The 16,941-nt window shown below is 39.4% G+C and overlaps 1 protein-coding gene across 4 annotated transcripts in view; it reads right to left on the bottom strand.

The window, feature by feature from the left end:
• The window catches only part of furina (furin (paired basic amino acid cleaving enzyme) a), an 80,118-nt gene extending 63,641 nt beyond the window's left edge, over positions 1-16,477 (bottom strand). The window contains exons 1-2 of one of the 4 annotated variants that reach the window (XM_086184667.1): positions 16,307-16,477; positions 7,789-8,115 (exon numbers count right to left, since the gene is read on the bottom strand). In XM_086184667.1, coding sequence (XP_086040793.1) covers positions 7,789-8,082 — 294 coding nt within the window. In that variant the 5' untranslated portion in view covers positions 8,083-8,115; positions 16,307-16,477. Of the gene's footprint in view, positions 1-7,788; positions 8,116-11,439; positions 11,538-15,827; positions 16,037-16,306 lie in introns of those variants that run through there. The other 3 variants (XM_086184659.1, XM_086184676.1, XM_086184652.1) reach the window with 3 other exon arrangements.
• Between the last annotated feature and the right edge of the window lie 464 nt (positions 16,478-16,941).

Raw genomic sequence — 16,941 nt, 5'->3', positions numbered from 1 at the left:
GATAAATAACATTACTGTTTCGTGGCAGTAATAGTTTAGGTATTTAAATCTCGCTATATAACTCCAAGTTCTACAGCAGAGAAAACAGGATCAGTCAATCTCTGCAGTTCATTAACTTTCAAAGAAGAGCAGCTGTACTGAGATGAAGTGAGATCTGGGTCTGCTTAGTGAGAGAGGCCAGAGTGCTGAATAAAGGGAGACTCTCTCTCTCTCTCTCGCTCACTCCCTCTCAGCAACACAAGGACCAAAGGCAACGAGACCAAAGACACTGCAGACATGCAGCACTCTGCTGCTGATCAACGATCACAAGATGAGAAAAGATACATTCCTCTCTGGACGAAAACTCCAGCTTCTTAATAGGCCTGAATCCAGCAGTTCTGAGTATGAACTCTGTTAGCAGTGTTATCATTACTGCACTTCAAAGCTATGCCATCTCCAAGGGACATGCTATGCTGGTTGCATGGGGCTGCACACCCCACTGGCTAAAGTAGGCCAGAGAGTGGTGCATTAAAGATTAATGAAGATATTGCATGAGTAAACATGCTTACAAAACATGCTTAAAGTATAATAAAATATTTAAAAGTGGAAATCTATAGCTTGTGTGTTTGAGATACGTTGGCATTTGGAAAAGCCCTCAGGGTATATTAATCCCTGCATACACAGGAATGGCAGTGCTATTTGAAGAACTAGCGTCCATCCGTTAGTGTTAAATGCAGACTGTGTATCAGTTGACTGAGGTAGGATCAGGAATATATAGATTGACATTACCAACATATTCATAGGTTCACTTCAGAATGTATTTTTTCGCCAATACGGCAAGTATTTCCCACGGTGATGCAAAGCCATCTGTCACATTCATAGTGATGAAGTGATGTTTGTACTATCGGTCCACCACAGCTACAAGATATTAAATGGACTGGGCTTCTCTAGTTTATGGCTCCTATTTTGTTTACATTAGACTTTCATAAAACACATCTTTGTTTTCCCCAGAAATAAACTCCCCCTTTCTTGTTTACTGACATGGTTTCATTTTTGTTCAAGGAGCATCATTCGTCATTGCACCTCCTGGAAGTAATGATCACTCGAATGTTAAAAGGATGAGTGACGTCGACTGGCTTTCTGCCACAGGAAGCTGCAGCTAGAAGCAAAGAGGCGCAAATTTATTTCTTATAAAGGGTTTATAAAAGGTGTTGATGAGACTTGTCTCTGGCAGAATTGTTTGCTTGTGTTTGATGGTGATACACTACATAAAAGAGGAAACACCTGTGTGGGACTGTGCCAGTCATGCAGAGCGGCTCCTTGCAGGGCTCAGCAGGCATTTTCTTCTCTTGTCATCTCTAGGCCAATCATATCCTGTTAGAAGATTTTCGAGGAAATATCTTCAAACCCCCTGCTTCTCCAATTAATAGCTTCACTTCTCTAGAGTCCAATTAAGGATTTCATACCTTTAGCCTTTCATTCACCGTGCTTACTAATCCACATTTGTTGTACCTTGAATTGGAGTTTCAACAGGGAGGTAAGTCTGAAATAATTTTGCCTTCATCAACAAGCCTAAGAACAGCAGAGTCTCTAGATGGAGTTGTGGCAGTCTACATAATTACAGATCTTCACAGAATTCAGCAAAAAAAAAAAAAAAAATTAATTAACTTCGAGATGAGAAGGAAAACCATCATTAAAAGTAGAGAAATTGATGAGGAAACCTATGTAAAATGCAATTCTCTTAAAAACAAGGAGGCATGAGTAGATGTCGCTAAACCAGTGATGTAAAATACAACTTTAAGATTTAACACTGACAAAATAAGTGAGATTAGAATAAAATATACACTGGGTATCCATGCAGCTACTTTGGTGGCTGTATGTGTTCTCTAAATGCTATCCAGTGTATCACCGTAATCGAGCTTAAATCTGTTATCCAGAATATTGAGCATAGTGCGGCTGCGATATGATAGCATAAATCGCGTGACAATAGAAAAATATCATCATAGTGCAAATCAGCGCTTTACGCAATCACTTCATGTCGTATAAGGCCGTTGTGCATTCCTCAACATCAATTAACACAGACTTTCTTACCGATTTGAAAAAAATGTGCTATGTCATTGTAAGAGATTTTGGTCATATCACCCAGTCCTAAAGCCCTTCATTGTGACATAGATCACCAAGTCAATCCTCCTGCATGACTAATATTTTCTTTTCTCCACATTACATTGTATTAGAATACAGATTAAAACTCATATCTAAAAATAAATGATCACATTATGTTGGTATTCACAAGGCTTCTTGAGAAATGGTTCTTTAAGCAGCATGTGAGAGGAACTCAGCAGTCATGGAAGGAAGAGATAAGACCAAATCTTTTGAAACACTGAGAAAATTGTTAGCTAAATTAAAGTGAACCTACAAACCTGCCTTTCAGAGCCGCGCTGTCACGAGTCAGTGAGAGAGTGTCATTTCATGTATTTCATCACAATTACAGATGATATCTACCCCTTTTGTTCCTTTAATCTTGTGCTGGACAGAATATTAATGTACTTCATTAAAGGACCTAACAACATACAAAAAGGGAAAGAAATTGCCGCGTTAAGATAGCAGAAAAAGGCCAAGATGGTGTCATGCAGTACAGTGAGGGTACAGATCAGATGAAAAGCCCTGGGGTGAACCAGCAGCGTGTTATGAAGGCAGCAGGACTCTAAACCGGGCAGCCATATGCACTCAAGATTTTGAACACTGCCCTTTTTATCCACCGCCACAGTAACAGACAGCAGTGTTCACAAGAAGGGAAGTGGCAAGCTGCTGAGAAATGCTGCATTTCGGCTTTGAAGTGAGGATTGCAACAGATTAGTTATTTATCACCGTTTTTTTTTTTTTCCCTTCAAGCTCTGGTGATGAATAATCAAAAGCAAAATCTAAGGAAAATCTTTTTTTCAAACTCAAAACTTAATGAGTCCTATTCAACAAACATCATTTTGTCATTAAAATTAAAACAAAACTAGTTTTATATTCCAGAAGGAAGAGCGTTACCATTTGAAGTATATTTTACAATAGTTTCACATGACACAAGCTCTGTGCAGGCAGACGACCCAGTAGAGCCGCATCTAACGCTTATTTCAATATTTCATTTGTTGGTTGTTTCATCCAAAAAAAAAAAAAAATCTGAAGAATTGTTAGGGGTATTTTCAAAAGTTTCAGAGGTTTGAGAAAGGTGTTCTAATGATTTGTTCGGGATATGAGCTGTTTTGGTCAGATCTAAGACATTTTTCTCAAGGTAAGAATAAAAAAAATAAATTCTGTAAAGGTTGTAGTAATCTGTGACCATGTTTTATTGAATAGATGACTCACCTGATCTGTTATAGTCCTTTGTCTAATTTGGCAGTACATGGTACAAATGTAGAACATAAGGTAATCCTGCTGTAACATTGCAAAGAACAAGTTCAATATCGCGGCTCCAAGCCTCATCATCAAAAAGGGGCATTCATGAGTTGCATACAAGATAGAATGAATGGTAAAAGCCTGAGGCCACAGGCAGACACACGCCGCTTTAAAATATGAGTGACCTAAAAACACTGAAAAAAATCCACCGAGCAGTTTACCCACCAGTCAGGTTTAACAGATAAACTTAAAGAGACCTTTTGTCTTAACAATGAATGTGATTGATGCATTTTTTAATTAAGCCTCTGATCTTGTCCCTGACCTTAAATCTATTGAGATTACACTGTATTGATTCTGTGTTCACTAATCAAATGTATCGCTCTTATTGCTTCTTCCTAATGTTAATCACTGTAATCGTGCTTTGCTCCTTCTTTAAACACCAGAATAATGGATGCGCGATTTATCCAGATGTAGCAAAAAATTTATATTCCCTGAGAAAAAGTGCAGCGCAAGTCTGATGATGTGAGCAAGAGGAGGTCTTTAAAATGTAAAATAACCATCCGGAAATGCAAGTTTGCAATTAATACCCATTTAACAAAACGCAAGTCAGCTGTTTCTTGATTTTATTACTTAGTTTTAATTATTCTCCTTGTTCTAAAAATGGACCTAAAATCAAGAAGTGGAGCCAAAGTGATAGGTGTAATCCATTTGCACATGTAGAGATTTAAAGCCGAGTGACAACTGAGCAAAAGGATAATGCAATGAGGGGCTACAACTCAACCAGGACAGTTAAAGCACTCAGTGTATCAGGGTTTGTACAGTATTCGCTGCTGTATGGGCAAGTTTCCTCCCTGACAAACACAAAAAAACAACAATGCTACTGGCTACCACACTTTGATTGATTTTTGCTGCTGAAACGTCACAACAACCTTGAAGAAATAACTGAACCCAGGGGATGAGCTGCCTCACATGGTTTCATTGTTGAACAAAGAGGGTCATCTGACTTAATGGTCATCTCGATTTCTAATCCTGTTAACATGCTAAAAACCACTTTCATACCACAGCAAACCTGATCAGGCACATCATATTCGCAAAATACAAACTAACAATCCTGTATCTGATAAAGAAAAATTCAATTAGCATAACAATCACGAAATTTAGAAACTGCATTTAATAGCTGGAATAACAGTATTGCAAGAATGAACAACTGGTCTGTAAAAACAATCTGCAATGATGCAAGTTATCCTCCAGCCTCTTCTTTCTAGTGCTGACATAAAGATGGTCCAAAACATCTAACAGCATGCAAGACACACAAGCTCCACCTACCATTATTTCCTTGAAATGCTATTTATATGAAGTAAACTAATCCATGTGACACTAAGGTCGGGTGCCAAACTGGGTACTTTTAAGAGTACCGATCAAATGATGTTGGTACAACAGAGTACCAAATAATGTAAAATCAACAGCAACACATTTCGGTACCTAAACACATTATGATGACACAGAGTAAACTGAGAGAAAAAGAGACATTCTGATTTGAAAGCAACATGATGGGCGAACGTGACTGCGTCACAACCTACAGCTTGTTCAACCGAGTGTTACAGTGAGGCTACGGCAGTGTAGTATAGCAACACTTCTCAGAAATTGTTAGGGTTACAATGCTCTTTGTAACATTGGCAATGTAACATGCAAAACTGGCCATAAATCGAACTGGCGGAAGCACCTGGTGAAACACCAGTTAAAAGCTGATGATTGCATGGTTTTTGTTAGCTTCAAAGCAAAGTCTCCTGCAGTGAATTTAGACAGCAACATTGGCAGCACACCTGCAGCTAACATGAGCAGTTGTATGTTGACTGTAGTCTGCATTGTGGACAAGAAAGACCTGAAGAGGACTTGGCATCAACTTCGCCATGTAACATTACAGGTTATTAATTAGCTTCTTATTTGATTTGATTTTGGATACACCATCGCGTTTTGTTACCGCCTTGGCCAATGTTAACTTCAGTACTTCTTTCAGTACTACCAACATGAACAAAACATGGGAAATTTATTATATTAGAATTACATTTTTGTTGCTACATAAGTACCAGAGACAAGTACTGTTAGGTACCGGTAGGAAATCCCAGCTGTTGATTAGTTCAAAAGTGAACGGCGCCCAACCCTTCAACACATCCGCACTACGATATATCACAGGCCTCTCCAAGCATCATGACGGAGGAACATAAAGATTTGAAATGTTTGGCGTAGCAGGTGTATAGAATAATACTATATTATCAAAATGAGTGAAGGCAAAATAAAAACAGCCCTCTTGAGAGCTGTAAAACCTGCCCAGCTGCAGTCTTTGATCCTCCCCTCAAGCTTTCCTTCCCAATTCCAGCACCTGCACACACCAGAAGCATTTCTCATTTCCCATCAGCAAAAAAAGGCTTAAAAGATCTGCTTGTTAATGGCTTCATTCTAATCGATGAGCAGTGACAGAGAATAATCAGGGTGGTGCAGAACATCACAGTATTTTGATTTATTTTAGTCATTACATCACTCGTACTTTGGAACGTGTAACAATAACATGTGACTGTTTCATGTAATTTACTCTGAAGTTTATTGCAACCAGGTCATGTCGTCCAATACAGCTTAACCTTGTTTGTGGAAAACAGGCAGAACAAGGACACTTCATGGATGATTTAATCAATGTTCTAACTTTTTTTTTTTTTTTTTCCTCCACACTGCCAGAACCATAACCGTGAATTTCTGTTTTAACCAAGTGACCTAAACAGGCCAAAGCACACAGCTCCTGGTTGCCAGTGCAGGATTGTCTAAGTACCCTTGGTGTGACTTCATTGTCTGGATTCCTGGTTATACACAGCCACACGTAGTTAAAAGATTTAAGTGTGTAGGATTACTCATTAGTCTTTATGCTGTGTTACAGAGCACAAATAGCATTCCTGATTTCACCAGTAAGATGATATGGTGCAATGCAGAACACAGTTGTGTGGAAAGGTGATGAAGTCATGGAGGTAAATGCCTGCACAAGAAGCTGCTGAGTTTCTCTACCAGGCATCGTTTTTCATCTCAATATGACAACAGTGCTTAGCTGCTTTTTTTTTTTTTTCAGTACACTTTTGCACACAATCCACATTTAGCAGTGTCACACCTGCTGTAGGTCTAGAGGTATGCTTCACCAGCGTAGAGTTCCTTTTCTTAAAAACAAAATATTCAGGAAGGGATGTGAGAAGTTGCTGTGAAATGTCACTTGAGGAAAAATAAGATAGTTCATCTGGACATACATATTTATATACTTTGCAAGTTCAGTAAGTTTGTGGAGAGAAAAGAGAAGAATATGTGTATATATGTATGTCTGATGTTTCATATGTAAATTAGGCTACATCAAACACAGATGCCAAGTGTGATTCCCATTTACTTACCTGTTCTTACCACTACTAGAAATACACAACTTTTGAATATTCAAAGAAATGAAGAATGGAGATAAAGAAGACAAAGACAAACTTTACTACAGAAGCTTACGTTAACACGGCTTACATTTTTTTCAGTTGATGGCTTACTGAGTTTAACGGATAATTTGGATAATTGGTTTCCACTGAGGTCAAGCAGGAAATCATAAAGGAGGAATACGTCACTGGAGCACACTGGAAATGTTTATCAGTAGTTCCAAAAAAACCTTTGGTTTTGGGAAACTATGGGCATAATAGGGATCTTAATAATTAAAGGCTTATGTAGAAGCAGCTGACTGAAAGCTTTCTATTTTTTTTTTATCTGATTAGTCCAGCTCCTACAGAATTACAGTGTTTTTGCCCTCTAATGCAGCACTGCACGAAAGGTTTGCGACTGTGGGACTTGCTGAAAAAATTAAATTAACAAAAAATACTCACACACACACTCACTTCCTCTAAGACACAACCTGTAATGGGTGTCTTGACTAACGACTTATCCTAAACATGTTTGAACTGCCCATGAGATTCATTTCAGCTTTTCTAATGACATTCCAGAATAAAGGATCAGGAACAAAAAGCAACGCAGTTCTAATCTTTCAATTTCTACTCAGTTGATCAACACGTATCTTCTGACCATCAAAATGAAGAGTATAGTGTATGATAACAGAGAGGTGTTTGTTCAGCTGATCTATGTATCAGTAATGCCTTGACAGATCTGATGTGGCAATGGGAGTGGCTTTAGATTTTAACTGCAGCGATTGTTGTAGCCAGTTCACCAACAAAGATTCTTTCCATTCAGAAGGTACGTGTTCAGCAACCAGGAAGGAATAAGTATGACTGGAAAGAAATAGCTTTCTGTAGAAAATAATCTTGCCTCTTGCAACATCTGCTGCAACAGGATGATGCAACAGTTCCAGATTATTTTATATGAGGGTTAGTAATCATAAATACCAGAAGATATGTAACTTGTACTTACATGTCCATGGTTGATGAAACCATGTTTACTGGCAATTTGTTCGGCTACCTCCAGACCTCCAGGAATGTGGACAGCCCATGTGTTGGTGTAGACCTTCTGACCCAATACTGGTTCCAGTCCAGAAACAACCAACACCACCAGAAACCAGAGAAGCAACTCCATCAGCCTGAGCCTGCATCTCCCTACAAAGGGAGATGGAGGGCTGGAAGCCATGTGTTCTCCTAATGCAGCACGGTCTCTGAGCACAGTGCCTCTCCGACAGGCCGGGGCTGCCCACGGTACATGCAGGTGCATGGAGAGACAAAGAAGGGGACAGTCACAGCTTACCTGGACAGAAAAACAGAAAAGTGAGGAGAAAATGTATAAAAGCAATTTTAGATACAAGTCTTGAAAGCTGGTTTCACATTTGAGTCACTCCTTATGACCTACCACGAGAATAAGACACAATAGAAGGCTTTATATCTCAGCCAGGTCAAGATTTATGGTGGGAAAATATTCACGAGACCAAACAAACAACACTTGCTCTCATTTTGAGGTCCCTTTTGTATTTGCTTGTATAACTGATTAAAAGAACAGAAGCAGCAATAAACATATTTGGTGCAAAATAGTTTTTAGATTTAAGGCATTTTACTGGCTACGGTGTTAAAGGCAACAACAGTCAGTCACAACAGTTTTGAGCAGGCACATTGCTGGCCAGCTATGTCCAGGCATTTGAGAATCCCACAGGAAACTGAGCAGTACATCAACATCAGGCCTGATGTTGTGGTCAGACACACAGCAGCAAATTGTGGCGTTTACGCTCCCTTGGGGGGACCATTAAAAGAAGCTTACGAAAGAGAAATGCTGAGGTAAACTGGTTTGGCAGCAGAGGTGGAGAGGTGCGGTCGGAAAGCTAGAAGACGCCATGGATGCTGAGTCTCACTGCGAGGTGAAATAACCACTCTAGGGCGGCGTTTAAATGTCTGAGGCAGCAGTGGCACTCACGGACTGGCTGTGGTCAAGGAGAAAACATACACACTGCGTCATGGAGAGAGGGAGAGACTGTTGGACCACAAGATAATTGCCAGTGTACTGTTTTTAATAGTATTTGTTTTTTATTGTGTAGCATTAGTACCACCATCAAGGAGGAAATGTAATCACTGGCATCTGGCGTCTGTCTCGTCGAGGGTTAACGCAAAATGCTGTGGCTGCATTAGGATGAAATTTGGAAGGCTGATAGAATGACACACAATTGAATTTTGGAATTGATCCGGTACTGAATCTCGATCTGATGACATCATTTCACCTTGGAAGAGGTTTGCGCTCTGTGTGTGCCATCTGCAGTTACCAACGGTTTCATTCATCAAAAAAAATATTCATACCCTTTTTTGTGATCGGAGCAAATTTTTTATAAGTTCTGATTGATTTATTGATTGATTAGAATGATTTGTGTGTGGTTATTTTCTGTGACATGTAGATTGATGTGCTGATGTGTTATCACTAAGCAGTAGGACAAATATCTACGAGGATATCTTATGAATAGGATAAAGCAATATATCAACTAGACAGGAAAACCACAGAAGCAGATCTCAGTTCATGGTGCCATTGTCAGCTGAAACTAGTTTGCCTCTGCACTGTTGTTCTGAGCCACAAGGGTCAACCGAGTGTGTTGAGAGGGACTCTGTTGAGAGGAAGTCTGACTGTACTGCAACCCTGAGGAGACTGAACTGGATACAGCCCTCTTATTCTGTCTTCCGCACTTCTCTATATGCAGCCATACTGGTTTCTCTTGTTCTCAGGAGTGTAAGTGTCTTCTATTATCACTCATCTCCAGGTTTAGCCACTTGATGGACTGAACTGTGGATTTAAAATTTTCTTGGGGCGATTATTCCAGACTTCAAATGAGCACACAAGCTTCTCATAATTTCCCCAGACGCTTTCCTTTCAGGACAGAATGATGCATTAGAGGCAGCTGGGATGTATGCTCAAACTGTCGTTTTGTACACTTACTACCAAGTTATTTCAGATTGACAATACGCAATGAAATGCCCAACCAAGTGCATGAAGCGCCTCATATAGGAACAACAATACTTATTAAATCCTGAATTTGACTGCTTTGCAGAAGACAGGAGGGATCATCAAGAGAGCTTTAATACAGGTTTTAATGTTTTGGCTGATCTGTGTACTCCATCCAGCCTAAGTTTTAATGAAAGAATACTTAAAATTTATTTGCAACATTTCTAATGGGAATGTATATATATTCACTTATCAAAATATGCATTGTTTCCTCTTGTTACAAGAGCAGTAAACTGAGGACACAACTTGTTTCATTTTGTAGTTAAACTACTTCAAGTGAGCTAGAGCTGCAACAACCAATTAGTTAATCAAATAGACACTAATTTCTAACTACTGTGATGATCCCTTAATCATTTCAGGCTTTTTGGACACAAAAATGTCAAACGTTTGCTGGCTCTAGACACTTTGGGACTTTTGGATGGACTTTCATTAATAATAAATGTGTAGTGTAAGTAAATGATTTTATGTTTCATTCTATTTGAATTTAGAAGTAGATACTAACTACAAAGGAAAGTGAACACTCTTATTTTTAGTTGAAAAGAAGTACACACTAGAATACATTTATTTTTAAAGAGTGTTCGAAGACGGTTCACTGTCACAACAACTCACATCGCTAACCTTTGTTTCAGCAATAAACATGCGATTAACAAATACAGCCACACACGCATTTTTCTTGTTTTTAATGGCACAATCTTTCACGCCAAGCAGTAATTACCTCTTTTGCAGGCAATTGTACAACTACTGTAGGTGTCAGATGGAGTATGGTGACAACAGGCAATTAAAAAGTGCTGAGAACACCTTCTACTGCTCTCACACAAAGTATGCAGAGTTGTTTTCAAAGAATGTTGTTGAGAAACATGTGTGGAGGGTTAAGACAGACTTGGTTTTTCACAGTGTTATGAGAACACAGGTAACACTATTATATTAGCGGCGAGCTTCCAGGGTGGACACGACCAGTTTCCACACCGAGCATTTCAACTGTTGTTCATTTTGTCAATGCTTGAAAAACATCTGTTAACTTCACATCAGACTAACAAACAAAAATCAACTTTAAGGAAGGATGAATCCATCTTAAAATGGATAAACAATGAATAAAAACATGAAAAATTAACTCATTATATCAAACCAAACAGAACAAATGAGCCATTTTTTAATCATGCAAACATTCAAATCCCTCCGCAGCTTTTTATAAAGTCCTTCTTCAACCTCAGTTAAGCCCATTTCGTAAACACATGAAAATCGGCCTAAATTAATTTTCTGGGCCCTTCTATCCTGATGTCTTGAGAGAAATGTGCATAATAAGAAATTCATCATGCAGGAAAGCACACACAAGGATAAGATCTCTAATGTTTGTCCTGTTTTAAAGGCAATGAGTCAAACCCAACATTCATTACATGCTTATTATTTATCTACTAACGCAAGCAAGTGATTTCCTGACTTAATTTTGAGGTTTTAGAAGGGCTCAAGCCAGAATTTGTCACAGCATTTATCAGGTTTAGATCAGTCAACATTTTAAAATAGAGCATACAATGAAAAGAAGCTTAAAAGAAAACAACAGATAAGAAAGCCAGAGATAAATCGAATGGTGCAACTCACTCAACCTTGTCCTCTGTCCTTTGATGCAACAAGTACATAGAGTGTGGACCTCTGATTTCAGGACACCCTGACTTTAAAGTACAGATGCCAATGACCTCATCTGAGAGCTCCACCGCTTTTAACGTCAGTGTTAAAACCACCCACCGTGCACTACTACTTTGCTGTTCATCAGAGACAAAGCACCACGAGTGGTCTTTAGCAGTACCACAGTAAATGAAACCATATGTCAGACAGTGAGATTATAACAGGAAAAAAATACAGCAAATCACAATTAGCAAAGTATCATTACACCCAAATGATAATACCGGCCTCATTACCAGACTCATCAGGACAGTTTAAAAAGGAAACTGTTTACACATCATCAGTTCGTTGTTTAGATTTTAATGAGATGCAGAAGAAAATACATTAAAGGCACTTCCAACTCAAAAACTATAGTCACTGCAGGCTTACTCTTTGGGACACTCGAGAAATCAATATATCAGCAAGCGTACTCTCAAACAGCCCGCAGACTGCATTTGGGAATTAACTCATGTAAACTGATGAAAAGAAAATGATCATGTTTACATTATTAAGTAAATCCATGTATATTCAACAACAACAACAACAAAAAACTCTAATTCCTGCCTGAAGAAAAGACTGTACAGTAATAAAATGCTTAAGTATCATTGCAGCCTTAATCATAACAGAGTTTGTGTTTCTGTGGAACAAAGATTGGATTTCTCAAGCTCTGCATCACCTTCACTTGGTCTCCTTCAGTAAAACGGGCACAAAATCTGTCAAGTTCAGTAATCGTCATGGACTCTAATGAGATGCAGCTAGAACTGAACCAGACATTATAGACAGAGAAAAACCATTTATAGAATTCCGATGAGGAAAATAAATAAAACACCAAAGATGTAACACACATACGCTGCCTGGAGTAAACTGGGCTTTTGCTTTATTCCATCCTGCAACACCATCATGGGCCATAGAGATTTCTGTTCAATTGGGATGCTTGATTTGCAGTCAGGGCAACAACAAAAAAAATCAAAAAATGTGCAAAATTAAGAACAGAGTACAAACAAGTTCCAGGGCATGCTTATGCAGAATTAAGTAGTAAAAAAAATGGACCAGGCCTTGTAGAGGACCTGTGGTCAAAGACACCACCAGCCACTTTCAAAGCTCTCTCAAAAACACCCAGACCACTATTATTCCTTCTGGATTTTGGTCGTCCACTGTTCTAAACCCTGGTCCCCTAACAATCATTATTAGATACTCCTGATCAGAGCCAGGGACCACAAACGAGGCTCAACGTTTCAAGAACAAAGCCGACCACTCAACTTCACCTCTCAAGGCCTTTTCACTTGTAGTGTAAGTACAGACACGACGAAAGACTTCAAAAACAAGAGAAAGTCCACTGGTGAATTTCAGTCACAGCGAGAGGGCTGGTTTGTTCCAAAAATTAATGACTATGTTTTTGGGATATTTAATTGGAAGAGGGACTCATTGCACCTCTTAAAAAACTCATCAACCACCAGCTTGAGCTCAGACTTGCCTTTAGCAGGCTGATGATGTTGTTACCATCAGCTCATTTCAGGATGTGATTGTCCCCATGCTGGCTTCTGAAGTTGTTGGTGTACAGAGCAAAAGCGAACAGTAGAACCCCGAGGACAACCGGTGGAGAAAGAGTGTCCATCTGACAAAAAGACATTCACTCTCACCATAAGAGACTGACCTGATAAAAGGAAATTTGCAATCCGGGCCACAACATTTACATCAAATTTGACAGAACTAAGTCATTTCCAAGCTAAAACATGTGGCTGTTCTGTACAGAAGACTGATGAAAAATGTGGAGGAGAAATGCATCCAACCAAAGAAGATGTAGAGAAACTTGTTCTGCAGCTGTTTTTGTATGAATGTTTTAAATCAAATTTTAAAAAATATTCGAATAATTTGAGCTGACAGTGCAGTTCTTGAATCATGATGTAAACCACTACCAAGATCTAAAATCACCTACCTCATGATTTTTACCCCTAACACCCTGTTCCACACGCAGACTTTTAGGACCCAGAACACCATTAATATACTTAAAAGTCCATTTGTTCATTTGCATCGAGTACTCTGAAATTTTTTACCTCTGCTGCAGAGTTCAGATAGACCAGGGATGCTGTGCTAGCAAAAAACAAGCTAAAACGCTTTTGCTTTCTCTGCGTCTATCTCTGAATTACCGATGCAAATATTCCACACGTGTAGGTGGTCAGGGGCGGCTCAGTGGACAATTCATTTGCATGAGGGAAAAATCAGGGTGTTTCAGCAAATGATTTGGTAAATGCCAACCTATTCAATATGCTTGGTTTGAAGTGAAATTAAAAAAAGAAATCTGTACATATCTACAAGCAGCACATTAGATCTGACGCTTTAGATGTGAATTTTGTCTTCTCTAGCATTTGCATTTAAGGGTGAATCATATCGTGTATCTATATTTCAACATCTCCCAACAAAGGTCATCATAAAAAAAACACCCTGTGTAGGCAAACATCCGAATATTCTCTTCTCCCCTGAGAGTTCTCTCAGTATATGGATGACTTTCACTACAAGCTGAATAATACATAGAAAGCAGGATTCATGGCATTTCAGAAAAAAAAAATGTATCTGCATGATCAGAACTCTGTCTGTGGAACATTCAAAGAGACTGGTTTTGAGTTTGGCACAATGAATCATTAATTTAAATTTTCAAAACAAAAACAGAGCTTCGGGTTCATTGGTGGATGAAAGACAATGGCAAAAAAAAAAAAATCAGGAAACAAGACAGCGGAAACGTTTGTCTTTGGAAAGGATGAACTGCAAAAATACGGTCAAGAGGTGTCAAAAAACAGCATCTGTTTATTACAACCTCACCGCACCATTTGCAGTGCACCCTCAAATAAAGGCATTTAATTTAGAGTGTATTTCCCTGAAGAGCTAGGTTTTACCATTTGCTTTTCCGTGAGTACAAAATCCATCTCTACAATTTAGATGTTGGGTTTTAAAATTTGCAAGCAGGTTATTTTTCATCAATTTGCACACAGGGGATAAAGATAACAAAATATAGAGCCCTATAATCTTCTCACTCACACACACACACACACACAGAGTAAATGTTTAATTCAGTATCATTGCATTATGGCCTATCTGTGTTCTAATAGCCTGACTATCAGCTGAGCTAATTAGGGTGCTTGCAAACACCAACAACAACTAACAGCGATGTCTTCCTGCTTCCTGCAGCAGTGTCAACATTAATGCTTCATTAGACACTTCCACAATATTTTCAATGGCACAAATGGCTCTTGAGTTTTCCTCCGTCTATGCTAAGATTGTGTGCTCTTCATTAAGGACCTTGCATGTCAGGACACTATTTTTTTCATCATTAAAGATACTATAAGCAGCCCTTGAGAACTCAGATTTCAAGCTCACAACCTTGTCGAAGCAGAAATTATCAGGAGCGGTAAAATCACAGTGTCACGAACACAAGCTGTACACGCACACACACACACACATGCATACACACACTCTCCAGGTAAAATATACGGTAAAACTGAACAGGTTACACCTGAACTGAGCCCACAGCAGATGTGTGAAGGGTTGGTTATGATGTGCCAAGCAATAATATAAAGCATCAACTGCAGTCAATCTGCCACATAAAATATAAGCCTCATGAAACAGCTCATGTTTACAGTGTTCATTCACATTTTTAACAAATACATTTTCAGAAATCTTCCATGTCTTCATCCACACACACACACACACATCCACTGAAAGCATAAAAACTACAAAATTTAAATCCTCTTAACTGAAATTAAAGACAAGCGATAGGTGTGGCACAACATAAATTAAACAGATTCAAGTTTCAACATTAAATCTACTGAACCATTCATCAGGTGAACAACATAAACCAGATATTTGTCAAACCTATTGAATTCCTTTCCTAAAGTTTCAGGCTTTAGTTATTTTTCAAACACTCTTCCAGGCCTGGAAGTTGCTATTTTCAAATTCAATGACTTTCCGGGGTTTTTCATTATCATATGAACCAAGGTTTAAACATTTTAAGGAGCACATTTCAGCAATAAATTACCCAACCCGTTTTCTTCCAATGTTTAAGACTTTACCATCTCCATAATGACTGAGATATCAGAGTAAAATAGTGGTAGTGATAGAAAAGTTTGCTCGAAGATGCTCGAGGTGACAGCAGCTCCTTCTCTGAACGTTTGAAGCCAGAAGAGATTAACTACTGCTCAGGAAGGGAAAAGGAAAACTTCTCACGCTCAGGCCTGCAAATACTACCATGTCTGGGAGCTAAAGTTAAACTGGAAGGGTTTAGATGGATCAGCTGATGGGGGGTACCCTTGTAAGCTCTCGGTCAGTTGACTCACCTAAGTCCGTGACAACAACGTGTAGTCATAACTTGGCAGGAGGCTCCGATGGTGACTCCTCCGCTAGACAAATATGTCTGAAAGAGTGCCGTGATTAACGCAGACCTGCTCCGTCTCACAGGTGCCTCCCCTTTTCCTCTCATCCGCCCCTGCTGAGCATTTCCGACTTGTTCACATTCTACAACTCATTCCGACCGAGCCGTTAATCAGAAAACAACACGGTTTATCGCCGCTAACCAGCAGGAGCCGACAAACAAACCGGACGCGGCGCAATCGACGTCACTTCGGCATGAGTGAGAGACCCCCTCGATCCTACACGCAACTGACAGCGACCTGGATCAATACCACACAGATCCTGCTCTAGGTCAGGGTCCTGGTGGTTCCAAACACGAAACCACGACACTCACAGCAGCCACGCAGCCCAAACAAGTCCAAATCCGAACCAGAGCTGACGGAAACTTACAAACGGCTCAACTTACCAGCTTCCATTTACATACTGCTCGACCCGGCTTGATGTTGTCTCACGGCGCGGTGTTAGAACCGACGACAGCACGGCGAAACAACTGCAATTTTAATAACAGAGAATTTCTGGTTATAAATAGTCATGATACCCCTCTGGTGAGCCGCTGAGTGGTCCGCACAAGCCCCAGGAAATACGTCACAGCCGTGGACAGAGTTGAAGCGTTACAGCAACACCTACTTACCGACGAGCAGCGTTGCGACATCGCCACCTGCTGGTCACAAGTTGCGTAGCACCTCCATCGACATGAGGTGGTTTGCAGTTGATCTGCAGAGCTTTTTTTTAGTCTGAATCCTTAAACATCATTCCTAAACTTTATTATCTTTATTATAAGCTTTCAACTCCATTCTTTCAGAAATATCTGGATATTATGGTTTGTTTGTTTTTCACCGTATGTGGGCTAGCAATCATTTGATGTGTGATCACCACATATGTTGAAAAGTATTCTGCTTTTTTCATCTTTCAGTTTTTCAGCTTCAGCCCTTGAGTTTTGCATTTTAGCTGTTGGTGTTTTTTGTCAGCATTGCTTTCAAAAAAAAATTGGCTGACGTGATTCACATTGCATTTTATGCAGGAAATGCATTTTCTAACTGC

This window comes from Aulostomus chinensis, chromosome 2 (assembly GCF_037954235.1).
Source record: "Aulostomus chinensis isolate RoL2024-O1b breed Wild chromosome 2, RoL_Achi_v1.0, whole genome shotgun sequence".
NCBI lineage: Eukaryota > Metazoa > Chordata > Actinopteri > Syngnathiformes > Aulostomidae > Aulostomus > Aulostomus chinensis.
The sequence above is the reverse complement of the archived record's forward strand: the minus strand, read 5'-3'. Positions and strand labels throughout refer to the sequence as shown.